Genomic DNA, 11,564 nt, shown 5'->3' with positions numbered 1-11,564 from the left:
TATGCAGTTCTTCATATACACACACATTAATTTCAAACAGATGGTATCGGCCAATACTGCACAGCCAGGTATCGGGTATCAGTATCGGGGGCCAAAAATGGCATCGGCGCAACAATAGTTTCTACTATCTTTTTTTTTTTTTAAGGATGTGGCTGTTTTGGAGTACAGTGCACCAAGTGTGGCAGCAAAGTGCATCGCAACCCATTTCAGCGGTGTAAGAGAAGCAGCCGTCGTGTTGGATGTGGCATGTGGTACAGGACTGGTGGCCAAACAGGTAAGTAGTTGCTACACTGATGTGTTAGAATGAGATATAAAGAAATGAAGTAGACTTTAGTAAACTATTTTGTTAGAAGGAAAAGTTTGAAAAAAAGACTAGAGTATCTTGGTTGTTGAGGCAATTATCAGCTCAACCTGAACATTAATATTTGCTTATTTGGAGACCAAAATTAAATCTGCATTAAATAACTGTTGATAGTGAAAGAGCTGCAGGTTAGAGGAACGCTCTCATCTTTTGCAAGATAAAAATAGCCCATTTTATCAACTCATTAAAGGGAAACACCTTCGACAGCACTGAATGTTGAATTAAATCAAAAGCTTTTAGATTAAAGTGTGTAACACTGAATTTACAATGTGTCTGTCTCCCCTCTGGTGCAAAGCTCAACAGTGCTCGAACAATCCTGCGCAGATAGCTCCATAAAAGCCAAGCCGACTTTATTTATGATGCACTCTTTATAACAGCGGACGCAGACCAAACATGCTGGAAAAAGGAAAGAGCAATTACAATAAATAGATTATCTATATATTTGGGAGTTAAACCAAAGCAACTGATTATGGGAGATTTTAAAACAATTGAAACTGCTTCACTTTAACTTTTTTAGTATAAAAACCACTTCAGGAGTTATATTCTGCAATGGATAAGCACGGCGAGTGCAGATAAGCTTTAGTTGTTTCTGATTTTAATGCATTTAAGTTTGTTTTCTTTTTTATCATGTTTTGATTACCTCGGTCAACATATGCAACCCAGAAATTATTCTAATGTGTTTCTAATATACACAGAATTTTATTTGTAACTTAAGAAATATGGTGAAATCCGTAAGATAATTTAGACAGTACTCGAGTTGAGGGGGAATGAGCGGGGATGTTATCCCCCTTATTAAAAAAAATCTTAAATATCGTCCTCCTTCTTAAATAGCCATCCCCCCATACCATCCCCTGTGACCTTAAATTACTGAATGTGTAATATTTCCACCATATTTTAACAGTAAAAGTAATAATATTGCCTTTTCAACATTTGGCAATGTGTTGGCTAAGGAGTAGCCTGAGCAAAATAAATAAAATCAAAGAAGTGTCGTACCATGACTATGAAGCTGATCCCAGTGGGAAATTAGTCCTCTGAATTTGTCCCTAACTATGTAGGGGCGGTGATAGCCATGCCAGTCCAGGGACTGACTGCAGTTCTACTGTAAGATGCCTTGGACAAGGTCAATGACCGGCGTACCTGACATGTAACAACCGCACCATGCATATGTCTTTAGGTTAAGAGACTATATTAATTAGGCTGTTTGCTTTCAAAAAAGAAAGAAATCCACCAGCCCCCCTTTTTAACAACTAGACTACTGGATATAGTTAATCTTAAGTGATTTGTTTAAAAAATTTAAATGTGATTGCATAGACTTCTGTTGGTGTGGCGTGATATCTGTAGAAGGCTTTGTCAGTTAAGTTCAATTGTACTAGCTGACCATATGCCTTACTAGCAGACTGTGCAGAGCCTTTGAAAATGCTCTTTTTTTTTTTTTACATTTCGTGAGGAGTTTGCAGCGGAACAGAGAAGGATACACTATAATTTGGGTGTTAATGGATAATTACACTTTTCTCTTTTTGGTTACATTCTTCACTCCAGTAAATTTCCCTCTTTTTTTCTCCTCTTTTTATTTTTTTATTTTATTTTTCAGGGGTATAATGCCAAATAAATGAGAATAACTAATTTTATGAATGTTTATGACAGCTTTAAAACCTGCCTTGTAAACAGTAGTTTATCAAGTTTTCATACAATGAATTCCATAAGTGTCTCCACCACTTTTAAAATGTAGTAAGTATATCCAATTTTATTATTTGTTTATTAATGTTCTTCTTGATAGGAAGTTATTTGTTGGAGATCCCTTTATTTGAACATATTTTCAGCAAATATCAAAACATTTAGAATGAAGATTTTTCCTTTTTTAGGACAGTTACTTATACCAGTATGACCAATACACAAATATGTCTTTGTTAATCAGATGAAAAATCTTGGTTTTGGAAATTTTGTGGGGGTGGATGGAAGCAAGGCCATGCTGGACAAGGCGAGAGAGAGTGGGTTGTACCAGGACTTGAAGAGTTGCCTGCTTGGAGAGGAGCCTCTACCCAAACAGTGGGGTATAAACCTAAATCCGGTCATATCGTTAATCTCTGTGACCTATAGAAGGATCCCTACTTCCACTGCTTTCAGCTATTTTATATGTTAATTATTTTCCGATGTTTAAAAACACTTAAATGTAAGCATGAAAGTCTGAAACAGGGACAATGTCCTTTTAAGCTAAAACCGTCTCTTTTCTCACCTCCAGCAGATAGATTTGATGTGGTTGTGATTGTCGGAGCATTAAGTGTTGGTCAGGTCCCCTTTGATGTCATTAGAGACCTCTGCAATGTAACCAGACCAGGTCAGAGCTTTGTTTTCTTTCTTTCTTATTCAAGTGGTTATATATAAATACCAATGTTAACATGCTATTGCTCAGTTTACATTAGGTAAGACAAACCATGCTGCACTTTACTGCACCGTTTCATTCTTCCACTAGGTGGCAGTATTTGCATGACAACAAGAAGTAACCATCATAACCTGAAATACAAAGCTTCCCTGGAGAGAGAGATGAGGCAGATGGAGGAAGAAGAGCTCTGGACTTGTGTAGAGATCACGGATGTCGACAACTGGGAGAGAGCTGTATCTGAGCAAGAGGAGGGCTACATATCTGGAGCTGTGTACCTCTATAAAAAAAACTAGAACATTAAAGGTATAGTGGAGGATTTTCAGAAAATTTTTGGAAAGACCAGCCCTCTCCACTTAGAAAAAAAATGCATATGCACAACCCTGGACCCACTCCCAAGAGGGAACGCCTGTTAAACGTGTGCAAGAGCATGTACGAGCTCATTTTCTCCTTGTAAAAGCTCTGTTTAAAAGTTGCTGTTTGCATCACTCATTCAAGCTTACTTTCCAATTGCAATTTTTCCACTATGTCAGACTCACCACAGTGTTATGCAGAGAATTACCTGCCTGTCGAGAATTACCTCCCTTCTCGCACACTGATGAGAAAATGGATTTAAATAAGAATGAAAAGGGAACTTTTAAACATATTCTTAATATTTTTTATATTTCTTATGCATGGATGCCCTAGAATTGTTTTTGGTGGACAGATAAATGCCAAGAGATTCCTGCCTGTCGAGAATTACCTCCCCTGTTGCAGGAGAGTGCATCACCCTAAACTCTTACACACTGATGAGAAATCAGATTGAAATATACCGTAGATGAAAAAGGGAACTTTCAAACTTATTCTAAATGTTTTGCCAGAAATGATATAGAATGTTGTTGATATCTGAAGCAGCAACTGCTATCACTGAGCAGAGAGTATATTCATTGAATACTGACTGTAGCACATCTAATAAAAATCATTTTAATTTGACTTTATCTATCCACCAAAACTAAATATTAGGGCATCCGTGCATGAGAAAAATTTAAACATTAAGAATTAATTTCAATCCGTTTTCTCAGAGGGTTAGGTGAGAATGGGGACGAGCATGTAGGATGGCCTTAAGTAAACATATCACCAGAATAATTGACAATTAGGAGGACCACTTAATTTTATGATGCACCCGGAAAACGAACATCCACTACCAGTGGCGCCCAAAGTACTGTTGAACAGGGGGTGCTGTGACAATCTGTTTTATTTTTTGGTTGGTTTTTTTTTTTGGACAAAAGACCTATGAGCCCATTGGCCTATTTAAAATACAATAAAATTAAATAAGTAAATAGGTAGAGATTCACTACTTTGTTGTCATTGTTATGTTTCTTTCCATAACTTAACTATATAGAATTAACAGAACCTCAGTGGAACATGACTTTGTTTTTATTCAACATATTTCCCAGAACACAGTAAGATCAATGCGCTGATACCATATTTGGTGTTCTTCCACATAAAATAGTACCATTGAATAATATATTGTTTTATCCCATACATAACAGTTCCTCCCATCCAGCTTTGACGAACCAAAAATATACTTAGCAAAATGTGGTAATCCAATAACCTGGCTCAAACAGAAACATAACATCTCTTTAGATATTTGCAGCACAAAAACGGTTATCTACTCTTAACATTTAAATTGCTTCTGTTATAAAGGAACAGATGATCTACAAATTCAGTCTCTGAGGTGCTCTGCGATTTCCCTCAGGATAACGTCTACTTGTTCGACCAGAGTCTATGGTGCTCTGTGTGGAAGGTTCAGCTGTTGTCACACTGGTGGATTGACCCGAACCCTGAACCCCAGGAGATGTGGCAAAAGTAAACTCTTCTGAGTCTTGAAATGTAGATGTGTCCTCAGGTTGCTCCAGATTTTTGTGAGTCTCCACATCTAGGATCTGAGCTATGCCAGATTGAGTTATCTCCAACATTTAGATTGTATGTCAGAGGTCCTGTCTGTGACAGAATTGTGCCAGACTGCCATGGTGAGAACTTTTTGTCCAATGTCAAAAGATCTGGTTTTGTTCCCTCTTGTTTCCACCGGAAAAGGCTATTGGTCCTCAACATTCTGCCGAATGTCTGGTTTCAACAGATCCAAACGGGATCTCCGATTTCTTCCCATGAAAAGCATTGCAGGCGTTTGTCCAGTTGTTGCATGAACGGTGTTTCTGTAAGCCAATAAAAAGTTGTCGATTTCAGTTGCAGAGGTCTCCCCTCTGTCCGGCTGGCTTTTATGGACCTCTTGAATGACTGAATGAACTGTTCAGCTTGTCCATTCGTTGCAGGGTGATACAGGGCTGAAGTGATATGTCGTACACCGTTGTTCTTAAGAAAACACTGGAACTCTTCTCTAGTGAACTGATGACCATAGTCACTGAAAAGCTGATGAGGCAGGCCTGTGCGGGCAAAGGTGACCTAAGGGCATTGATTGTGGTGGCTGTTGTTTCATGCTTTACAGGAAAAAAAATCTTGCCACTTTTAGTGAGCATCAACCACAATCAAGAACATTTGGTCCATAAATGGTCCAACATAGTCTATGTGGATGCGTTGCCAGGGGGTGGATGGCCACTTCCACCTGTGCACAGGTGCTGGTTGGGGCTGGCGCAGTGTCTGCGGGCAACCAATGCAGGACTTAGCCATGTCCTCTATTTCACAGTCAATGCCTGGCCACCAAACATAGCTCCTAGCAAGACCTTTCATCTTAACCACCCCCAAATGTCCATCATGAAGTGAATTCAGCAACCTTTTACGTAGTAGGGGCGGTATTAAGACACAGGTTCCCCATATTACACATCATTGGCAAACCGATAGCTGGTCTTTGCGGCTGAAGTATGCAGAGAACTGAGTGTCAATAGAACATGGCCAGCCATTCACAGTAAAATCGTACACTTTGGACAAGATTGTGTCCCGACTTGTTTCTCTTTTTACTTAAGCACTTGTCACAGGTTCCATTTGTGAAATGTGAAACACAGTTTCTGGATCAGTAGTTTCTTTAGTGGTTTAAAGTTTGTGGAAGGCGTGAAAGTCCATCTGCGTTTCTGTGCAGTTTTGTCCCTTTAAATTCAATGTTGTAGGTGTGTGAGCCAAGGAACAAAGCCCATCGCTGTAACCGTACTGCAGCCATGGTTGGCACACCTCTCTGAGGGTTAAAGATGGACACCAGTGGTCGGTGGTCTGTGACCAGGGTGAAGTGTCGTCTGTATAAATATTAATTGAACTTCTTCACTCCACACACTAGATTTAGTGCTTCTCTGTCTATTTGAGCATAATTACGCTCTGCTGCATTCAGGGACCTTGAGGCAAAAGCAATTTGTCGTTCCACTCCATCAGACATTCCATGAGATAGCACAGCACCAATGCCATATGGAGAGGCATCACATGCAAGGCGAAGAGAAAGATTTGAGTCAAAGTGTGTTAGCACCTCATCTGATGTAATGAGCTGCTTAGCACTATTAAATTATTTTTCAGTCTTTTGTCCAGTTCCACTTGACATTTTGTTGCAACAGTGCATATAGCGGGTGCAGAGCTGTTGACAGGTTCGGTAGAAACTTGTGATAATAATTAATTAAGCCTAAAAATGAGCATAATTCACTGACAGTTTTAGGCTCTGGTGCCTTCAAGACTGCTTCAACTTTGTCTTTGGTTTTGTGGAGTCCATACTTGTCAATGCGATGTCCACCATTCTCAATGGCATCTTTAAAGAACTCACACTTTTTCCTGTTTGCTCTCAGTCCATATTTTTCTAACCTTGCCAGGACAGCTGCTAGGTTAGCTAAATGTGTTTCTTCATCAACACCTGTGACAATAATGTCATCCAGAAAACATTGTGTTCCTGGAACGCCCTCTAGAACCTGATCCATGGCCTGATGCCACACTGCAGGAGCACTGGCGATACCAAATACCAGTCCGTTGTATTGAAATAGGCCTTTGTGAGTATTTATCACTAGATATTTCTTGGTTGCCTCTTCCACTTCCATCTGTAGGTAAGCTTGGGCAAGGTCGATTTTTGAAAAGTGTTTGCCACCCGCCACTGCAGTGAATATGTCTTCTGTCCGCGGAAGTGGGTACTGATCTACGCAGAGTACTGGGTTCACTGAAACCTTAAAATCACCACAGATTCTCACGCTGTCACCTGTTTTCTTGCTCACTGACACTATTGCCCAGTCTGACCATTCCACCTTCGTGAGTATTCCTTGCTCTTCCAAGTGTTGCAGCTCTGCTTCAACTTTAAGCCATATAGCATACGGTACAGGACGAGCCTTGTGAAATCTGGGTTTTGCATCATCAGCCAGTATGATCTGTGCTCTAATATTTTTCAGATTGCAAATTCCTTCTTTGAACACAGGAGCATGTTCCTCAATTATTTGTTTCAGTCTTTCCTCCACAGAACCTTCATGGATTTTATTTCTTTCCAGTTGAGTTGGAAGTGCTTCCACCAGTCTCGTCCAAATAATGGGACACCTCCATTTTTCAGAACATAAAGTTCAAGGTTGCATTTGTTTTTCTCATATTCCACTTTCACTTTTATTTTTCCCAAGGGACTTATTCTTTCACCTGTGTATGTTTTTAGTTTCACTGAGGTGTGCTTTAATTTCAGATTTGGGAACTTCTCTCTGTAATCATCATATGAGATCAGTGAAAGGGCTGACCCAGTATCCAGTTCCATCTGTAAAATAACCCCTTGTACTTTAGTAGTGAGCGATATAGCATCTTTATATTTCTCCTTGCTTGTATTGTATAAAGCTTAAGGCATGCCAAATGCTCCTGAGAAGAAGCTGATTCTGTCTCATTTAATTTATGCAGCTTCCTGTCTTTGTTCCATGTTTTGTTTTTCTTAAATTGTTTTGATCTGCACATTTTCTGTATATGCCCCTTTTTGTTGCACTGGAGACATTCTTTATCCTTAAACCAGCAATTAGCAGCATTATGTGATTTTTTGCCGCATCTGTAACAGGTCTGTAATTTATCCTTAGGCTGTGCACGCATTTTATTGACAGAACACGGCTCCGTGAATTTTCCCTGAAGCTCTCCTGCATCTTTTGCTGCAGTTTCCATTGATATAGAGGAATCGTTTCTGTGTGCTTTCATTATGCAGCCCGCAGACAAAACGGTCTCTCAGCGAATCTGACAGCCCCTCCCCAAACTGACAGTGCTCCGACAGCCGCAGAAGCTCCGCGATGTACTCCAAAGTGGACTTGGTTTTTAACTGATTCCGTTTATAAAACCTGAATCGTTCGGCTATGACAAGGGGCTTTGGTTGGAAGTGTTTTTGGTGAACCTCTGTGATCTCCTTAAAACTTTTGCCTGCTGCTTTGTCTGGTGTAATGAGGCAGCGCGGCAAGTTATACGTTTTCGCCCCCATTACGCTCAGTAACATGACAACTTTCCTCTCATCCTCTACTTTGTTAGCCAGGCAGTACTGTTCAACTCACTCCACGTATGTTGTCCAGTCCTCTGTGCCGTTTTCACAACTGTTCATTTGTCTAACGCATCCCAACATTTTTCGTGTGGTGCTCGTTACTCACTTTCTCTCTGTAGGTCGTTAGTTAGCAAGCCACATTAGTGTCCAGACGGATAATTTTTTTTCTCCTTTTCTTATCTTTCTGTCACTTCCAATAGGCTTTCCCCCTCTCTGTCGTTACATGCACATCGGGGATCCGTTTAAACCTCGTTGCCAATTTTTTTATGTTTCTTTCCATAACTTAACTATATAGAATTAACAGAACCTCAGTGGAACGTGACTTTGTTTTTATTCAACATATTTCCCAGAACCTAGTGAGATCAATGCGCTGATACCATATTCCGTGTTCTTCCACATAGAACACAAAATAGTACCATTGTATATATTGTTTTATCACATACATACAGTAACAGTCATATACACTTCAGTGCACGCAACCAGAGTCTGTATCACACAGACATCNGGTAGCATCACGCTCTTACTTTCAGCTACAGGCAGGGTGCCCTGCCTAACAGGTGCTGAAATGTTCAGATGCGCTCTGAGGTCATGGAGATAAAGTCTCTCATAAGTGGATGCCCCCTATAAACATGGGAAAAAATAAATCCTGTGAATTTTGAAACTGTCATTATTTATCTATATTATGTTTTAAACATTTTTTCATTTATATTTTGAAATTCAAAATAGTTAAAATAAATATGACTGTTGGTTTGATGATCTCTATTTAATGTATTTTCAATTCTCAATTCAAAATTTCTGCAGTAGCATTGCTCCAGACATTTGGAATTAAGAAATCTTTCTGGAAGGAAATCAAAACATTTTCAAAGTTGGAAAACAAATTCCAGTGGTTTTATTTTGATTTTTTTTTCTTAACATTTCTGAATTGTTAGATAAAAATTTAAACAGAAAATATATTTCATTACGATCATCAAAGGGGGAACAGATTGTATCAGGCGGCTAAAATATATGATTCGCCTCTCATAACTCTGGCAAATAATGATCAAATGTCACCAAATCCACAGGATTTGTTGTTAATGAAGAGAGGAATACACACAGCTAAAGACTTGCAGGTGAATTAATTTCTTCCCATGTTATGGAGGGGGAACTGATTATTCCAGGCAGCTAAAATATCCATTGTCTCCTATCCTCCTCCCATATCTTTGGGAAATAAAGAGCAACTTTTTCCAGAATCTCAAAAACTGTATATGTGTGATAGCATGTAATATACTATACATGTCCTTAATATATATAATATATAATTTTACATTAGAACGGGATTTACCAGAAAGTCTACACTCCCATCGTTGCAGGAACTCTTAATATTTGGTGCCCTGCTATCAGCCAGTTTCCATTATCTTATATCAGCAATGCAAAATTATAAATACACTCTACGTGTTGGAAAACTGTGTTTAGTGACTGACTTTTATTTTATTTTTATTCAGGCTTAACTGACAAAAGTTGGAAAAAAGAGTAATTCTCTTGGCGTTAAAAAAAACGGCTTAAAAGGACCATTGTCTATTTATTTATTTTACAATTTTGTAAACAACAGCTGCTGATTAAACTGGATGTTAAACCGTGACATGATTATAGGAGTTGTTTTTGGTGAGAAATCAATCAGAACCGCTGTGAAAATGGTCCCATCCGCCATGTCCGCCTCTCTGGCTTCAAATGCGCTAGGCCGACCCAAGGGGAACAGAATTTAATACAACACCAGGACAAAGAACGTCTGGAAGTCAGTCAGAGCTTCACATCCCTCGGACATCAGTTTTCTGTTTAGCAACAGCTAGTGGTGACAACTTCCTCTTCTGTACGTGAATGCTACAGGCTGCTTTCCTGCCGATGCTGCCACTATGTGGTTAATTCCAGTATGGCATATTTTACTCAGATTAGCTCAGAAACAAGATCCGTGCCTCTTGGGGAAACATCCGGGGATGTAGTCGCAGCATTTCAGCGGACAGGATAAATAAATCTAATAAGAACTTCACACCATATCTCTCTCTCACACACTCATCAGACACAACAAAACCACAGAAAAGAGCAGTCAAGATCTCCTGACAAAGGCTGTGCAGTCAAAAAAATCTAAATAAACCAATTGATACACACACACAGTCCAGTAGAGATGAAAAAAAAAAAACAAAAAACGTTAAAACTGTAAAATTACAGTCATATTTGAATCACTGTTATATATATATATATATATATATATATATATATATATATATATATATATATATATATATATATATATATATATATATATAGATTGTGTTGCGACTCACGTTTCCAGAGAAGTGGAGAATCCTTGACTCCAATCTGTGTGTTGGTCATCCAGAGTTTGTCTGATTCGGTGGAGGGCAAAGCAGGGTTCACCCCGAACTCGGACGGTGAAGATTGATGCAGACGCTGGTTGCCACTCAGTTTTCCTGTGGTACTTGAACGGTTTGTGGTGAAGATGATTTCCTTACTCAGTGAGTGATATCAACGATCTCAAAGTTGGCTGAATCCAAACCTCAGGTGATCCCTCCTGGGAGAGGCGGTCCGAAAAGGTTCAGTTTGCCGGAAGGCTTCCTGCCAAAAGGCAAAGAAAAAACAAAGTTAAATCTCAGGGAGACAAGCTGTCAGTCAAACTCAATGAGATCTCAGCTTGGCTAGAGTACAAAAACTCGCAATACAAAAACCCAGATTAGACTCAGTATAAACAAAGCTTGGCTAGAGTACCCCAAACTGGCAAACACTCTGGCGTCGAGGTAGTGGCAACCAGCAGCTTAAGAGCAGTCCGGTGATGAGGTAACCGTCCGCAGGTGTGTGAGGAGGCGGACCGGAACCAGGCGCCTCCTGGTGGTGGAAGGGAGAGCAACACGAAGACAAGACAAACAGACAAACACAAAAACTGGAGTCCTGAAAAAAAAAAAAAATATATATATAGGGAAGTCCACTATTTCAGAATGATAAACTTCACTGGGTATTGGCATTGGCAGAGAAACTGGCAGATGGATTAAAATTAACCAGGAAAACAGGTAAAAATAGGAAAATACTAAGTACAAACTATGTATGCAGAATGGGTTGTTGACTGTTTCAGGAACTCTTTATTTTCGGGCAAAAGTTCCAAAAATCTTTCAAAGAATCTGCCAAGGCTCAGCCACATGTCGTCGGTGTGCAGTAGCAGATTAGTGTGGTCTGCACCTGTCTCCTCGAGCTGTGCACGGAATAAACGCCTCTGAAAACTCCTGGCCCGAACAGAGCAAGCGATCTTCATCACAACGTCCATGATGTGCTTCATATTTAAAATATTGCCACACAGCTGTGGTTGATGAATGATGCAGTGATAGCTCCAAAAATCC

General features: G+C 39.6%; 2 protein-coding genes across 4 annotated transcripts in view; one reads left to right on the top strand and one right to left on the bottom strand.

Annotated features, from left to right (window-relative positions):
• Positions 1–6,628, top strand: part of LOC107091725 (Williams-Beuren syndrome chromosomal region 27 protein-like) — a 9,775-nt gene extending 3,147 nt beyond the window's left edge. For 2 of the 3 annotated variants that reach the window (XM_015385832.1, XM_015385833.1), the window contains exons 3-6: positions 146–274; positions 2,277–2,412; positions 2,601–2,696; positions 2,832–6,628. In XM_015385832.1, the coding sequence (XP_015241318.1) occupies positions 146–274; positions 2,277–2,412; positions 2,601–2,696; positions 2,832–3,034 (564 nt within the window). In that variant the 3' untranslated portion in view covers positions 3,035–6,628. The remainder of the gene's footprint in view (positions 1–145; positions 275–2,276; positions 2,413–2,600; positions 2,697–2,831) is intronic. The other variant, XM_015385834.1, reaches the window with a different exon arrangement.
• LOC107091731 (uncharacterized protein K02A2.6-like) lies at positions 5,300–8,127 on the bottom strand. Its single transcript, XM_015385841.1, has 3 exons — positions 7,914–8,127; positions 6,426–7,242; positions 5,300–5,375 (listed from the first exon to the last, which is right to left on the bottom strand). The coding sequence occupies exons 1-3, from the start codon at positions 8,125–8,127 to the stop codon at positions 5,300–5,302; spliced, it is 1,107 nt and encodes a 368-aa protein (XP_015241327.1).
• Between the last annotated feature and the right edge of the window lie 3,437 nt (positions 8,128–11,564).

Source organism: Cyprinodon variegatus, unplaced genomic scaffold (genome assembly GCF_000732505.1).
Source record: "Cyprinodon variegatus isolate N-32 unplaced genomic scaffold, C_variegatus-1.0 Scaffold350, whole genome shotgun sequence".
Classification (NCBI taxonomy): domain Eukaryota; kingdom Metazoa; phylum Chordata; class Actinopteri; order Cyprinodontiformes; family Cyprinodontidae; genus Cyprinodon; species Cyprinodon variegatus.
The sequence above is the reverse complement of the archived record's forward strand: the minus strand, read 5'-3'. Positions and strand labels throughout refer to the sequence as shown.

Excerpts from the sequence above, each read along its gene's own strand:
- LOC107091731 (XM_015385841.1), bottom strand. The coding sequence starts at position 8,127 with ATGGGGGCGAAAACGTATAACTTGCCGCGCTGCCTCATTACACCAGAC. Across the intron at positions 7,243-7,913 it reads TCTGCGGCTGTCGGAGCACT|GTTCTGAAAAATGGAGGTGT; the intron begins GTCAGTTTGGGG and ends CTTGAACTTTAT. Across the intron at positions 5,376-6,425 it reads GGTGGACATCGCATTGACAA|ACACTGCGCCAGCCCCAACC; the intron begins GTATGGACTCCA and ends GGTTGCCCGCAG.